A 16,191-nucleotide genomic window follows, 5' to 3' on the forward strand; every position below is an offset into this window, starting at 1 on the left:
CCCAGAGAAAGTGCCAAGTGTGAGCTCTGTTAGACAAGGCTAGATGAGATTAAAACCTCTCTTTCTCTAACACCTACTATTTTTAAATAACTAGAGCCAAAGTCTACCCTCACTCATGGTCAGTGGGATTCCACAGAAGATGTCAGAACAGAATACAATTTACTAAAGAGATTTTAGCAAAGAAGGATAAAAATCCAGAGCAAACAAAGAGGTTAAATATTTTTAACTTGGGTAAAACTTATTAAGAAAGAAATAAGTAAAATCTGTCTTGAAGGTGAAAATATAGAAAGGAAAAAAGAAATGAGAGAAACAGAGTTGTGTGATAAAGGATTATGTCAAGCAACAGCTCTTAAGATTTATGTTTGCCACTGTGAGTGGGTTGAATTGGGTGAGGCTGAAGGTGCATCTTCAAAAGCATCTGAAATCTTCCAAACACCACCACTGCTTGTTCACAAGAGGACTTTCTCTCTCGTGGAAGTTTTAAGTTGGTTTCTTTACTCGCTCAGAAAGGCAATGGCTAATTCCCTATCATGCTGAGTATGTTAGAGTGCAAAAGATGAAATTGTTTGTTTTTTTTTTCCCTAACCAGAAGGCATAATTTCTTTGGGGAGGCTTGAAGGAATTCAGAATATTTTATAGTGGTTTTGATATTTCAGACAAGATGACAAAATGATACCTTGTGAAAGGGCTTCAACAATGGCTAAAACAAAAGTATAACAGAGAAACAAACTCACATTTGGTATTTTAGCACATCTTATTCTTGGAGTCTTCAGCCAGCACTGATTATTAACATTATCTTCCATTACTCACCTCATTAAGCAGTGCCTTCATCAGTGTTTTAAGAGCCTTTTGTTTTCTCAAAGGTTATTTGGAGAGAAAGCCTGCAGAAAATTCTACACATGCTAGAAGAAACCCTGGTATATGCTGACCATGCCCTTCTAAATATGAACTCTAGTTAGAGAAACACAGAGGCCTCTTCATGCTCTACATTACGTGGACTCTCTGTGACCTCCAAACACCCTGATTTTCCCTGGCTTACCACATAATAGTCATGTAATACTAACCTTGATGGACTACATATGAATAAGAAGCTATTTTGAGGTTGTAAGTGCTTCAAATTGTAAGGTTCCCAGTACACCACTCCACAGTTAGCTTGGGATGAGAATAATTAACTCAATGTAAGCTGTATGCAGTTATCTTTATAAAAGCCCAATCTGTCCGCAGACAGCATTCTCCCCTCTGAGGAGGCAGTCTTGGAAAAAAGCAAAAGAACCAACTCATTACCTTAGTAATGAGTTTCATTAATGTGGCTGCTAAAGCTACATTGCTGTCACTTGGCAATGATGCGAACCATGATCTTTAGATGCTCTGAGATCTCCCTGGCACTTTCTGGCCAGGCAGGGACACCTGGGTGATGCGTGAATATCCAGGACAAGCCAAAGCTAGATACCTGCACAGACACAGAGAAAAGAAGATGTCTGTTTATTTTATACTCCTTGTATTTATCTGTAGGACAGTTTCAACAGAAAAACCCACCAGGGGCAAGGCAAACAAAACTAGATAGTGCTATTGGCCTGTGCTTTCTCCAGAGGAGCTGGTATGTGCAAGTCACTCAAGTGATTCTCAGCTCTACAAAAATCCCTGTAAATCTTAAAATATTGCAGGAAGACATCAATAGTAGGGAGAAATTTCCAGACATTTCTCTTCCCTGCAGCATTAGTGTATGTTTCCACCAGCACCCAGGCAGTCCAGTGGCCACCAGAACCGTGTCAGTCTTGCTCCCCCCACCTTGGGCTGCCCCATAAAAACACAGAGTGGGTGCCTCTCCCAGAAAGCCAGGCAATACCCCAGCACTCCCTGGGGCAGGAGGGCTGGATTCCTCCTGCCTCCCTGAAAGTCTGGAGATTGTAGGAAAGCTAGAACACGTCAAGTGATCCCTGCTCCCTCTCTAAGGCCAGCAGTTTCCAATCAGCGGTGGATGCTGTTGTTTAGACACCATCTGTTGCAACAGCTGCTGGTGGCTTTCCAACCAGCTCTTTAGCACAGGTCTAAAATGAGATTGCTCCCAGTCAACCACCTCTCCTTATCTAACCTTGACGAGGGAGGCTGAAGATCATGGTCACTTCGGTCTTCTTCCTCAGGACCTGCAGTGGCACTCACCACTGTAAATGAAAGTATCCCTTAGGGACTGGCAGAAATGGTTACCAGAGCCCTACTGAGAATGCCTGCAGGTGTGGTGTGGTATGATTGGAGCAGGATGGGGATACAGATATCTTCTGCCTAACAGCCCCCTCACCACCAGGTGCATTTACCTTGATGGAGCAAATGGCCCAGCATCGTGAGTGTTATTTGCCAGGGTGACATCTCTAGTACAGAGCAGCCCCATGAGGAGTCTGACCTCTCCAAGAGGCTGAGCAGTTTTCATTAATCCCAAAGAATTTCCCTCTCTTGCTAAAGCCCACACTGCAGAAACCACAGCAAGCACAGCCCTGCTCGCTCCTGGTGCAGTAGAGACTCTCCTTGAGTGTTTGCTTGGTATGTCCCTGCACACCACCTCTAAAACACATGGACATCAGAGTGCATTAGACCCATTATCTAAAAAACAAGTCTCTTAGCTTAATATTTTACTCCTGCCCTTGGCTTTGCAGCACTTTTTCAGTGGTGTTTATTTTCCTAGCAGGACTCCTGTGCAATTTTTATAAAGTTTACAAGCAGCGTCATCAGTCTGCCCTGGTTTTGACAGTTCCATACAATCAATACTTTAATGGAAACTGCATTCAAAGTCACTTTCAGCAACACATTTTTACTTTTTTTTTTTTTATGCAAATTAAAAAAACAAAACAAAAAACTTTTTCTGATTACCTCCTTGTTCAAAAGACTTTTTCTATGTTGTCATGATTTAGTATTGAAGATTTTCATAGAAATCTGTGGGCAGAATGTCTTAATTATACTGGACCTTGGTTTATACTGTATGACCATATATATGTATATATATATATGACTATCACTGTGTAATACATACATTTGAAAACAGGGAGCTATCAGATATGTAAGACCAGCGAAAAAGAAAAAGGATATGCATCGGAGCAGCAGAGTGCAATCCCTCCCTGTGGCTCCGACTTGTGCCTGCAGCAGTTACCCAACCTTTCTGCACTGCCTTCTGTTTCCTTCTGGCACGTTCAGGTACAGTAACACCCGTACAGTGCTTTTCCCCATATCTTTATATTCTGATTATGCAACTGTGCTGCTTGCATAACCGCATCGCCGATATAAATGTGGGATTTGCCTAGGGATCAACACAGAGCAGCTCCTGTCAGCCCATTACCGAGTTCCAGCCGCCTCGCTTGGAGCGTGGTGACAAGGTGGGTGCTGTGTCAGTGTGACATGCACCCGCTGCAGGCTGCCTGGGAACGTTTGGCCTAAAATAACGCTTGTATTCATTGCATGAGGTAATGGCACCACCGAAACGAGGTCTCAGGCGGCTTCACTGAAGCACAGACGGCAGAAATCCCCCCAGATGCCAGATGTCCCCTGGCTGGGGGCACTTCCCAGTTCTACCCGGTCTGCGGGGAACCTCCCGACTCCTGCTTTTCCTCGGGGCTTCTACCCGGCTTTCGACACCTGCGCTGCCACCGCCGGGGCTCTGCGCTGGGTAGCACCCCGGGACAGCTGATGTTGATGCCCCCTTTGTGCTTCTTAAAGCTCAGCGGTCCCGCGGGAAGTGGTCCCTTAACCCAGGCCCGCTCGCAGGTCTCTACCGCCAGCCCGGTTCTCCCAGGCCCAGCCCCCCCGCTGCGGCTGCATCAATCATTAAACAGCGGCTCGGGTAGCCAGCGCCTCCCTCCCTGGGAAACCCTACCCGGGACGGCGGGGGCGTCTCTTCTGGCTCCCCGGGAGCACGGGATGCGCCGCCGGTTTCCAGTTACCGCGATGCCGGGTGGTGGGGCGGGAGGAGCCGCGGCGGTGCCGCCACTGCTCGTGCTGCAATGAGTGATGCTGCTGGGGGCGGCGGCGGAGGAGAAGCAGCAGCAGCAGCGCAGAGCCACCACGGCTCCTCCGCCGGCGGCTGCGGGAGCGGCGGCTCTAACTCGCCCGGGCGGCGGCGGCGGGGCGCGGCGGCGGGAGGCGGGCCGGGGGTGGCCGGGGGGCTCGGGGCCGGCGGGGACAGCAGCATGCCGGCGGGTGAGGGGGACAAGGAGGAGGCGGCACCCCCAGCTCGCCCCGCCGCCCTGCTGCGGTGGGACGAGGTGCCCGAGGACTTCGTGGAGTGCTTCATCCTCTCGGGCTACCGGCGGCTGCACTGCTCGGCACAGGAGTGCTTGGCCTCGGTGCTGCAGCCCACCAATGAGACCCTCAACTTCTGGACCCACTTCATTCCACTGCTGCTCTTCCTCAGCCGCTTCGGGAAGCTGCTGCTGCTTCGAGGCGCTGGGGATGTGCCCTTCCACCACCCGGCCCTACTGCCCCTCTGGTGCTACGCCTCAGGGGTGCTGCTCACCTTCGCCATGAGCTGTACGGCCCACCTCTTCAGCTGCCTCTCCCCACGCCTCCGTGCCACCTTCTTCTACTTGGACTACGCCTCCATCAGCTACTATGGCTTTGCCAGCACTGTGGCCTACTCCTACTACCTGCTGCCAGGGCTGAGCCTGCTTGATGCCCGCGCCATGAGCCACTATGTGCAGCAGCAGCTGGGCTGGCAGCTGGACTGCAGCCTGCCCATCGCAGTCTACCGTGTGCTGGTGCTGCCTGTGGCCCTGGCGTTGGCAGTGGGCTGCACAGCCGCGTGCTGCCGCAGCCGTGCTGCCTGCTGCGCCTACCCTTTTGCCGTGCGCACCTTCGTCTTCGCCATGCCACTGAGCATGGCCTGCCCCATCATGCTAGAGAGCCTCTTCTTTGATCTCCGCACCCGCAACCCTACTCTCTTCATCTACTTCTACCGGCGCTACTTTTGGCTGCTGGTGGCCGCCTTCTTCAATGTCAGCAAAATCCCTGAGCGGATACAGCCAGGGCTCTTCGACATCGTGGGGCACAGCCACCAGCTTTTCCATATCTTCACCTTCCTCAGCATCTACGACCAGGTGCACTACGTGGAGGATGGGCTGGCTGAGTTCCTCAAGGCACCCCTGGCTGCTCCCACCTACCTGGGCACTGTGGGGTATATGCTGCTCCTGACAATCTGCCTGGCTGTGGTCGTAAGAAGGTTCCTCAAAGTCGCAGACCTCTGCAAGCAGGACTAGCTGTGTTGGTGACCCTTGGGACAGTGACCACCACACCGGTGACCCTTGGGCTGGAGATCCTCTGGCCGGTGACCTTCAGACTGGCCCCACCATGTCCTGGAGATGTTGTGAAACCTGGGGGAAATGCACCTGTGGAGGAGCCAGGTCCCTTTCTCCGAGGGTTGCTAGAGAAAATGGCCTGCTCGTGCTCTTTAAACTACTAGATTACCAGGGGAAGCAAGCAAACGCTTACTGGTATGTTGCTGCTTAGAGTATAATCTGAAATAATTTAGCTCTGCTACTAGGAAGAATGCATGAACCGTGAATGCCACTTACTAATTTCATAACAATTAGGTTTAAACTAGCTCTGTATATACATATATATTTATATATCTAGCTATATATTATTAGCTACATATATATGTGTATATATATATACAAACACCTGAAGGCACTTGTGCAATGATTACTCATAGACTTTTAATCATCTCCTCTGTGAAATTTCCTAGCAGATTATGCACTGACATTTATCTTCCTCTGTGATACTGTAACAGGCCTTTGCAGCCACATACTGGATTTTAAATGCAAACAAATCAATAGCTAGCTATAGTTTCTAAGGTCTTGCAGTCTTTTCAGCCAGGGAACAATAGATTTAACAGAGAGGAAAACCAGCTGTGAATTATTACAGAATTACCAGTTGATGGAGAGACTTTAATTAGAATAGCAGTGAGGGGTTAGTGTAGCCACTCGGATGCTAAAATAAAATAGAGGGATATGTAAAGTAACTGAACCAGAAAGGGGTCAAGATAGTCTGGAGCAGGGACGGCGAGAAAAGCGCAATGCATAATGGCATGGCTCATCCCCCACCATGTCAGGAACATCTGTTGTGTTAAGGGGCTTGCTAAGGGGCCCCTTGATCTTTCATGGTAAATCACCCCCAAATCAGCCCTTCAGAGTCAAAGTCAGATGCTAGACTTTCTATAACCCCCTGCCAAGCTCAGTGGGAGTTCTCTGGATGTAAAGAGAGTAACTGATGCATGAGATCTCATTCTGCATCTTTTAAAGAATTACATGGAACTCATTTCTGCTGTTCTTTAATTAGAGTACTGTCAGATTTACCATCCTAAAATCAGTTGCAGAATAAGATACTGCTGAATCTGAGATCAGAGGATAAAATCTGTTTCTACAAAGACTGGATACCGGCACTTTATCATCATTCCCCATCTCTTCCTGTTTGGATCAGTTGTGGCTGCAACTGGCTGTTTTGAAGTCCTCATTCACAGGCTTTGGGAGAGTTCAAGGAAAATCCTTAGATATTTTTCCAAAGCAGTATCTTTTCACAGCAACCCCAGTATTAGCCTTGTCACATGACAAACAACTAACTGTAGGTTGAACTTATTCTCTGTATAGAGAGATGTGCAGATTTTGAACAGATGCGTTTTGATTTTGTCTAACAGTACAAGTATGCAATAATATTATGTAGGGGGGGTTACAGTTTGAAGTTCAGGCAAGAAACTGCTTGTATACCCCATTTTTAAAAAGAAGGGTGGTGCTTCCTTAGGAAGCACCGGTGTCAGTGCACAATAGGGTAGTGACTCTTTAACTCGCCCTCTTCACCCGTGTTGTGGAAATACATTCCTGCTTGGGACTTTCCTATTTTCATGGATATGGCATCTGAACCCCAAGAAAACGTTTTGAGTCCAGTTCCATAAGCCTCTGTAAGACAAAGTCCCCTTTGTTTATAATGGGAATACAGGAAGGACTATAGCTAGGGATTATCAGGTCAAATACTTAATATGGGTCAGAATCACCACAAGAACCAATAATTGATATGCACTGTACCAATGTCAGCTTTGTGAAAATTTCCTCATGAAAGTGCATAAGCAAAAAGAAAATCAAACCCACTTCATTTTATTTTGTATCTCAACCCATTTTAATTACAATGGTTTGGGGTTTTCTGATTCCCAGTGAATGATGAGAATGGCCTAACAAAAATATGTATGCTTTGCCAGCCACAATTCTGGTAGTATATTATTTGTGGTGGGGTCACATGTGGTGTCTTAAAGAGATTGGATTGAATTTTCTAAAAAAACAGTTCCCAAACTGTGGCCTCTTGAGTTATCACTGATGGGCCATAAAAACCAGCATGGCCCCATGTGGCTGTTCGTGTTCTGTTTTCATTTGCCAACATGCATTAAAAGAAAATGAAAACTACATGAAGTATTTTTCATTTTGCATATTTTCATTAACTTTTGTCATAAGTGCAGCATTGCTTTATTCAGCTGCCAATAAGGTAGAAAATTATCTGCACCACTAGGAGAGGAGGCTGGTTTACAACACTGTTATGCTTTGAAATGTGCTTTATAAAGAGAAAAAAAAACCTGGAAACTTATAATAGAAAGCAAATGGATCAAGACCTGCAATGATATCAGCCTATGAATTTCCACAACTGCAAAAAGAGGCCGAAATCTTTGAGATGTGCTGTATTCAGGTTAAAATAATAGAGGCATAGTAGTTAGAGGCCAATGACTCATCCAAGTTTCAAAACTAATTATGCAGAAGGGGTTTGCCTGGGAGATGCCACTAGCATGTCCAACCGGCAATTAAAAACTAAGAAAGAAATCAGGAAGGCCAGGGACAGCAAATCTCAGCACTAGAAGACAGCTCAGAAACAAGCAACAGTAAAAGCCAAACGTAAGAAGGCTTTTAAAGCATGCTGTATAATGACTTATATTTGTGCTTGTCAGTCACAACGTAGAGGACATCTCAAGAAGCAATGTCAAAAAAAGCTGTTACTAACTTGTAAAAATACATTTGGTATTTGCAGTTAGGCCACACAGGGTCGTCTATATATATCTCAACGACAGATAACAGTATAAAGGTTGGATTGAAACCAACTGCAATTTTACTGGAATATTACTGCTGTTGTAAGAGTTCCCATGCTGCAAATTTGGTACCTGGCTCTGATAGTAAGAATATTGCCTCATTTAAAAGTTTTTATTGGCAAAATGTTGAGGCACATGTATGGGCCTGAGCACTTACTAGAATTATTTGTAAATGCTGGTTGCAAGAACTGGTCTCCAAGCCACTGTAAGCAGATTATATGAATCAGGAGTGAATGGGTACAGGGAGATGCGATTAGATTTTAAGAGTTCTAATTAATTATGTTTATTCATTTGTCTGTTTGTTTAAAATGTGGTTACAAATTAAAAAGTTACAGTAAGTGTGGAGAGTACCTAGGGAAATGCCACCTGAGTGTCTGTGTTTATTCAGTGAAGGACATGCATGTAGATAAATGCTGTTTGCCGTGTCCCATAGCCAGTCTCCATAAATATGGACGGAACAAAACTGAATTAAAGACGTTAAAAGTGGAACAACATAGCTATAATTGTAGCACTTGAATTTGCTCATGTAGAAGTGAATGTCATAATTTGTGTAGCTTTTGAAGGAGTGGGATCTCTTTATGATGTGAAAGCACACATAAGCATCCATAAGCCCACATCCATAAGCATGTCCAGCGCTTAGACAGGAGGTCTAACCTGCAGACTAGATGCATAAGGACATCCTAGAAAACAACCGTGTTTACATAAGTACCTGTCATAATGTTTTTATTGCCTGGGTACCTGCCATGACGTCTACACTGTGGACCCCAGAGCTCATCTTTAAAACCAAAAAGGCTTTTCAGGCCTTTTGTGGCAGAATCTGTGCGGGGATGGGGGAATTAGTTGAGGACTGGAGCACAACAGGGTGGCCTAGAAATGCTTACGTGTCTTTCTGTCTTGGGCCAACACTGACCTTCAGACTGACATACCTGTGCTCACGTGAACTGACTGTTGATGGGAGCAGTTTCTAGAGTGTTGGTGGCACAGACACTTCCATTGCAATCAGCCTGTGCCTAACCTGCAGTCTACACATTGGCATATGTTCAATAAGCCTAGCTCTGGGCACTTCCCAGTAAGGTGTAAGCTTCAAGCTCACCTTCGTGCAAGATTGATATGCCTGGTCTGTAGTAATTATCCTGTATTCTGTGGTGATACACTATTTCCTCTTCTGCAGTGTATTCGTTTGAATGTCACTATCCAGGATATCTGTGTAGCTCTGAGCTGCTTTGTTAGCAAGACTGGAGTCTGCAGTCTGGAAACAAAGGGAAAGGTTTCATCTGCATGCTGCACTTGTAGAAATTTAGCAATTAGAAGCAGAAACTCATTTGGGTTTGCTAAAATGATAGCTTTGCTTAATCGTCCAAGTGTTGTGCTTATTATTTATTTTCTGAATCCAGCTACTATGTCAGGTTTTTGTCAACAGTGCACCTGCAGAAAATGACAGTATGAAAGTTTTACTTAATGTTTAAGTAATCTCTCCGAAGCAGCACATTCATGAAGTATTATTGCACTAAACTCAGTTGATTACCATCCACATGCCTTACAGAAGCAAATCATACCTGTAGTAATTGCCCAGATTATACTGTTTCTCATTGCCTATGAGAGTAAAAATGACAAAGTGGCCGGTAACAAGCTGAGGAGTCAGGCACTACTGCGTTCTTGTTCCTGCTTTGCCACTACTTGTTCTGTAATCTAGGGCAAGTTGTTTAAACTGTGTTCATTTTGAATGAATTTAATTCATGTAAAACACTGGAATTGTACCAGGGTTGAATTTGACCCTCTGTGTCTCAGTTTCCACATCTGTAAGATGGGGAGAATATACCTTACCTACCTCGCAGGGTTGCTCTAAAGACTAGCTAATGTTTGTAAAGCACTTAAAAATGCAAAGACCCTCCTAGGTGCTAAGCAGAAACGTTACTGAACTCCGGCAGAGAGAATGTTGGTTTTTTCCATAGCTTCTTATCTCACAGGGACAGAAATATGAACTTTTCTTGATCACAAACTCTTGGAAGAAACCTCTTAGGAGGTTCACATCCTATGTCCTCTGGAGCTGATGGCAAAACTTCCACTGGCTTCAAGCGGGTGGCAATCAAGACCTAAGAAGTAGTAAACAGGCTGACTAAATGCTTAAGGGACAGGAGTAGATAGAAAACATACATGAGTTAAGTACTCTTCAGAAATTCTCACTAGTGACATGTACCAAGAAACACCGTAATGCTGACACAAGGCCTTGTTATTCATTTAGCCATGGATTGTATTCCAGTTACCATGAAACTATGGAGCAAGATTTCCCATCAGGCTCTGTAAGACTATGATTATGTCTCAATTTCCATTGGGAATTTCAACCTACTTCAAGCTACTTCTTATCAGAGTAAAAAGACCTTAAATAACTGAAGCTTTTAAATAAACATGTGTAATCATTTGGGAACATAAAATTATATTGATCAGACAAACAACTTTTTCCTTTCCCCTCCCCTTTCCCAAAACCGATAGCATGGAGCCAATCCCATTCTTGAGTGAAAACCGACCTTGGATCTCCTTATCACTTATGCATACTCTTCCTTTACTGTGGAGCCCTGACTAATCATTCTGCTAACCCACTCTGCCCTCTGGAATAACTGATACAAACAGCACCACTGAGCAGAGGACAATGTTTTTAAGAGCTTTTCTAACTGGCAGCAGTAGTAGAGACAAAGAAAACAAACAAACAAACAAAACACCCCAAAACCACCAAAAAAGCAACAAACCTACAACAAAGGCATCAAAGGGTTTGAGTGGTTCATTAAATCGAAGCCTTTACCATTAGAAATTCACTCTATCCAAGTATATTCCTAGCTTCTGTTAGACACCTGTAAGTCAGGGCTACGCAACCATCACCCAAGTTACACCTGAGACTTTAACCTTTTCTCCTCAGACGAGGTGCAAGATGCTGAGGAGGCATCACATGTGCTGAAAGACAGAGACCTCCATTCAAGATATTTAGTGTCTTGGAGCTGGGTGTGGAATAAAGTTATTTTCACAACTTGCTTAGACATATGCTGCTTCATTCCACTGAATTCAGTAATAAATTTATGACCAAGACAAAGGAAGCAGGCTTTTGCTCAAAGTGCTCTATAAGGAAACACCACCAGCAGAATTCTGCTTTCAGGGCAATTGCTTTCTGGGCCATACTCAGAACATGGAGGATTCTGAAGTAGGGCTTCGCTGTTTCATGTGAATGCCTTAGGTTTTGTGATTGTAGCTGGGGGGGGGGGTTAATAGTATGGAGAAACATTTCATAGCAAGTCAATTCTGTCTGCTAGAGATTCAAGCACGCTTTAGTAAGAGGTATCACATTTAAGGGTCTGTGCATGCAATGAACAAAAAGTGTGAATTTTGTTTGGTTCTGTTGGGAGGGTTTGAAAATTTACTCTTTGTACACTTCTGGATGCTGACTACTATATATGTAATGACTATGCATTTTTAGCAAAAAAAAAAGGTGTGAGCTATAAATAAAGCTGATTCTGAGTACATTTTTGCAGAAATGCATTTATAAAGTTTTTTTCATTTCTTTTTTTTTTCCCCACACAAATTGCTGTGACATCTGTAAGATGAGAAATGTTTTGAATTAGTTATTTTCAAACACAGATGTTGTTAGCATAAGTACACGAACTTCTAATTCTTGTATAAAGGTGGTGGTATTTCTGAAAACACTATACCACAGCAAAAGTATTGCTACCATGTTATTGCCTTTTATATTTTAGAGCAATAGCGTAATTGCTGTTTTAGTTCTCCAATATCTATGCTAAGTAATTAATGATAGGCATCCCTGTTATATTAAAATTCATATTCTGCATAAGGAGATCAGTGTTTTGCCTGCAGTGCTCACTGAAAAATCATAAAATTGGTAGCAAAAGCTATGTCAAGAATCACAGCAAAATATTTACTGAAAAATTAAGAGGTCTATTTGGCATCAAATAAAGTCTCCCATTTGGCAGACTAGGAATGCTCCAAGTGGCAGAATATTGTTTTCAGTCCAAGTCAGTCACCAAGAAGAACTCAATGAACTGCAATTACATAAAGTATCTGCTTTAAGTCTACTTTGCCAAAATTCAGCAGGACACAATGTATCCCAACGTAATTGCAGGCACCCCCTAATACTGTTAAAAGGCTGAACATAATGGAAAACTGTAGGATTTTCTAGTTCAGGTTTGTAGAATTCCTTCAAAAGTTCTAAAATACCTGAGAGTTCTTATTTGCAGAGTTTTTATATGGTAATGATTTCAAGTATTCGATAAGACCAACAAAAACATCCATTGACACCTCACAGAAAGATGCTTCAGAAGACTACATCCTACAAATAAACAAATGCTTCAAAAGCATCTTAATGTTAACATTTAAGGCCTGTCATAAAGTCATCAGTAACCACCCTGGATCTGACTGCTGGACTTGAACATGCTGGAGGAAAACCTCACAAAACTGATGGAGCCAGTGAAGATGGCAAAATATTGAGCAGAATGGAAAGCAACACAAGTCACTGCTAGGACAGGCAATTTACTGAGGTCAGTACCTCAGCCTTCAGTTGAGATGGCTCCATAGTTGTTCTGGAAATCGAAAGGCAATCTGCATTTTGTTACCATGACATCACTTCTCTGACAAATGGCCCTAGAAGTCAAGACAGTGTATTGGTGGAGGAACAAAGGGACGTCTGATACACAGCTTTAACCTTCAGATTTTATTCTCTCATCATAGGATAATGTATGGTTAGTAGAATCTGTGAGTGGAGATGAAATTCATTAAAAATTAAAAAGCTGGTAAAAATGAAGAGCAAATGCTAAGGCTAAATCTTGGTTTCAGTAATGAGAGCCTTCTGGGGCAGACACTACAGATGCACTTTTCTGCATCAGAAAGCCCTCTATTACAAGCAGATTTCTTATCAAGAGTGGCAGTACACTTCTGTTTGTTAGTGGGGAACTGAAAATATTTCTCTTGCAGGGGAGCACAGCCTTTGGGTATATGCTATGTGCTTTAAGGGCAAATGACAACAACAGTATCACACAATCTTTTTGGACAGTAAACAATTTTTATAGAATTCTCTAATTTGAGTCTCTCCTTCTCCCAAGATCTAATCCTTTTGTCTTTCTCCTGACTGATGAAATATGAAAATATAGTTTTCCTTCATTTTTAGTGTTAAGCATACTTTTCATCTGTTATCCTCTGTTTGCTAGGAAACATCTGTTCTCTGTCACTCTCTGTTGTCCTGAGGAATTGGGCAATGCCACTCATATGAGAAGAAAAACCTTGATTTTTCCCTCTTTATATGCTCGTCTCTCTGTGTGGGGCTATGGAATTCAATCACTGGCACACTATAATGTCCCAGAATCTCAGCTTTTCTTTTTAGCAATATTTGGAAAGACAACTATGAAACATCAGTGGGGTGGGTAACAAGCAGCAATATCTAAGCACTCAGAAGTAATATAAATAATGAGCAAAAGGTAAAAAGGTCCCTGAAATAGCTTCTGTGGTACATTTGTACACACAGGCCTTCCCTCTCTTATTATCCCAAATTTTGCAAAGCTCATAATCACATGCTTAACTTTAATATGAATATACATTTATCTTTGTTCATTCACAAGGGTGAACTTTCCGTTGTATTTAAGTATGCTATAGAAGCAGAGCCCTAATGAGCAGACAGTGCCAGGGAAACACTGCCAGCAAGAGTCTGGCACAGCAAATTCTGCCATTCAGCCCAAAGGCAGTGCCCTACCCTCTGACACCCAAGGCTCACATTCCCTCCTCTGCCTTAGTCCTTTAAAACATTCTCCTTTCAGAACATTGTCTGAAAGATTTTAGTATGAAACAAACAGCAAAACTCGTGTGTAAAAGCTAGAAATGCACCAACTTGGCAATTAAATTAAACTGCAGATTTTCCAAACGTAGCAATTACAGTAACAAAACCTTGTTTCTTGTAGTCTGGTAGAAAACCATAGCTCGGAGTAAAGCAGTTTGGAACAGTAATCAGACTCAGTGAGCACTATGAAAATACATTCACTAGCCAACCTGGTTAAAAAGAATATTTATTTCTGTATTATATAGACTCAAAGATTCTACACACTAAATACTGTGTGCAGAATATCTTTGTCCCAGCCATAGAGCATGCTTCCTCAAACTGTAAGTATTCTATTCCACCAGAAGCATGCCACATCTTTTATTTTAAAATTCAAGTGTACGTTGAACGATAAAAAATTATTTCACTTAACTGATTTCAGTGAAACATAGAGAGTTGAGGGTATATAAGAGTGGAAAAGCTGCTCAAATGCAATTTTCAAGTTGTATGATAAAGATCACATAAAGTCACAGCTAACTCAACACTCAGCAGTCCTTACAAATCAGGAGTATACAGCCAAGATCTTCTTCTACTTAGATGATCAGTAATCAAAGGATATAGTAAATTGATAAAATGAATGGAAAATAGCACATACCTCTATTACAGTTAAGCTGTGATGAGTATATTCCTATATTCAGACATAAGGCTGAATTACTTACGTGGTAAACACATTCAGAATGCAACATTTAAAAAAAAGTTGTTAGCTGCCTGTATACTTTGGTTGAGGTCTCCAGCTGTTACCAACAAGACATTTTAGAAGTCTTCCTTATTAAAGAAAAGAAAAAGGGAAAAATTAATCTTATAGGGTTGAAAAGATTTGTTGATTTTGACTTTGTTGGCACACTTGTTATATAGATTTGCACAAAGCAAATGAACTGGTGGACTTACAAATATTATCAAGTGAAGCAATCACTGTATTCTCTTCTGAAAGTCATGATGACTTTCTCCAAGCAGAATTGCTGAAGATCCACAGTGAATCTCTCTGTCTTACCTTTACAGCAGTTGTGGCTTGGAGTGCCAGTTCTCTGTGGAAAATACTGGACGTTCACCTAGCAATATCAAACACCATTTATTGATGCTTTTAAACAACCCCAATGAATGTTATGTATTAGCCAAATATGCACATATACGTAACAAATATTTATGACTTTTAGGCTCTGGAAGTGTCATGATTTCTAGCTTCAGTGTCAGGACAGAACTGTCCCAGACATGAGTTACTTCCAGCTTACTATTCAAAATTAAGCACTCTTTGGTTTAAAAGCTATTTCATTCACCCAATATCTCATGAATGAAATAATCTGCAACAAACAAGCTGGTAAATGAAGTCCCTAACATGAAAACTTCCCATGTATACTGTAATAGATAAGCAGTAGTGAGGTTCCCTTCACAAGTGATTCACGAGCTAAATTCACAAACAAGCACCAGACCCAGTTCTCTTCCCTTTGCATTTTGTCTGGAAGGCACAAAACAGGCTGGAGAATAATTACGGCTGATAAAAAGCCCTCTGACCTTACTATTCCTTAATCATCTCTCCAGGACTGGCAGAGAGGATGAAACACGAATGCAGAGTTGCACTGCACATCTCCATGCTGCAATAGTCCTTATGTGGCACATAGACCACGACGATCCTCCAGGGTTGCCCCACACGCATGAGTCAAAGCAGCCTGAGAACCAGGCAATTACAGCTCTGCCTGCCTGCTGTGCCAAGTGAACCTCAGAATAAATAGATTCAGGCCTGCTGTTCAGAAGAAAGCTCTGCAACATTAGGCTGTGCCCAGCAGACCTGTGGAGGACGCTGAGGTCAACCAGCAGGAATTTCCCAGACAAGGTTTGGTCTTACTCAGTTTTAAGACAACAGACCTCAGTTTTCAAACTCATCCATTGGCCATCTGAAATACCGGAGTTTGACTGAATCCTCCTATTTCAACAGCCTGAAATGGAAAAAAAAAAAAACAACAACAACAACAAAAAAAAAACAACCACAAAAAAAAACCCAAAACAAACAAACAAAAAAAAAAACAAACAACAACCCACCCCCCAAAACCCCAAAATTATTCACATATCCTGAAAAATGTCGGCTAATTTAGCTTTTTCTTCTATCCATTTGCCCGAGTCAACGCACAGACCTGAACAGCAGAAAAGTAGTGTGTGTGAAGCTCAAATGAAGCATAGTGTCTGTTTTAGAACAAACCGGCTGCAGTGATTTCTGCAAGCCGGCCGGCACGGT

The 16,191-nt window shown here is 42.9% G+C and overlaps 1 protein-coding gene and 1 long non-coding RNA gene across 2 annotated transcripts in view; one reads left to right on the top strand and one right to left on the bottom strand.

Moving 5' to 3' along the window:
* Positions 1 to 1,179: 1,179 nt before the first annotated feature.
* Positions 1,180 to 5,268, bottom strand: LOC133268981 (uncharacterized). Its single transcript, XR_009743256.1, has 2 exons — positions 5,142 to 5,268; positions 1,180 to 1,450 (listed from the first exon to the last, which is right to left on the bottom strand). It is a non-coding gene; the product is annotated as an uncharacterized LOC133268981 (long non-coding RNA).
* Positions 3,791 to 16,191, top strand: part of PAQR9 (progestin and adipoQ receptor family member 9) — a 38,518-nt gene continuing 26,117 nt past the window's right edge. The window contains exon 1 of the mRNA XM_061452889.1: positions 3,791 to 5,471. Within this exon, the coding sequence (XP_061308873.1) occupies positions 3,987 to 5,237 (1,251 nt within the window). The 5' untranslated portion in view covers positions 3,791 to 3,986 and the 3' untranslated portion in view covers positions 5,238 to 5,471. The remainder of the gene's footprint in view (positions 5,472 to 16,191) is intronic.

The sequence above is a fragment of the Pezoporus flaviventris genome, unplaced genomic scaffold (genome assembly GCF_033815535.1).
Source record: "Pezoporus flaviventris isolate CSIRO_AGI_PZ_B2104156 unplaced genomic scaffold, CSIRO_AGI_Pfla_v1 ptg000013l, whole genome shotgun sequence".
In the NCBI taxonomy this organism is placed as follows: Eukaryota; Metazoa; Chordata; class Aves; order Psittaciformes; family Psittacidae; genus Pezoporus; species Pezoporus flaviventris.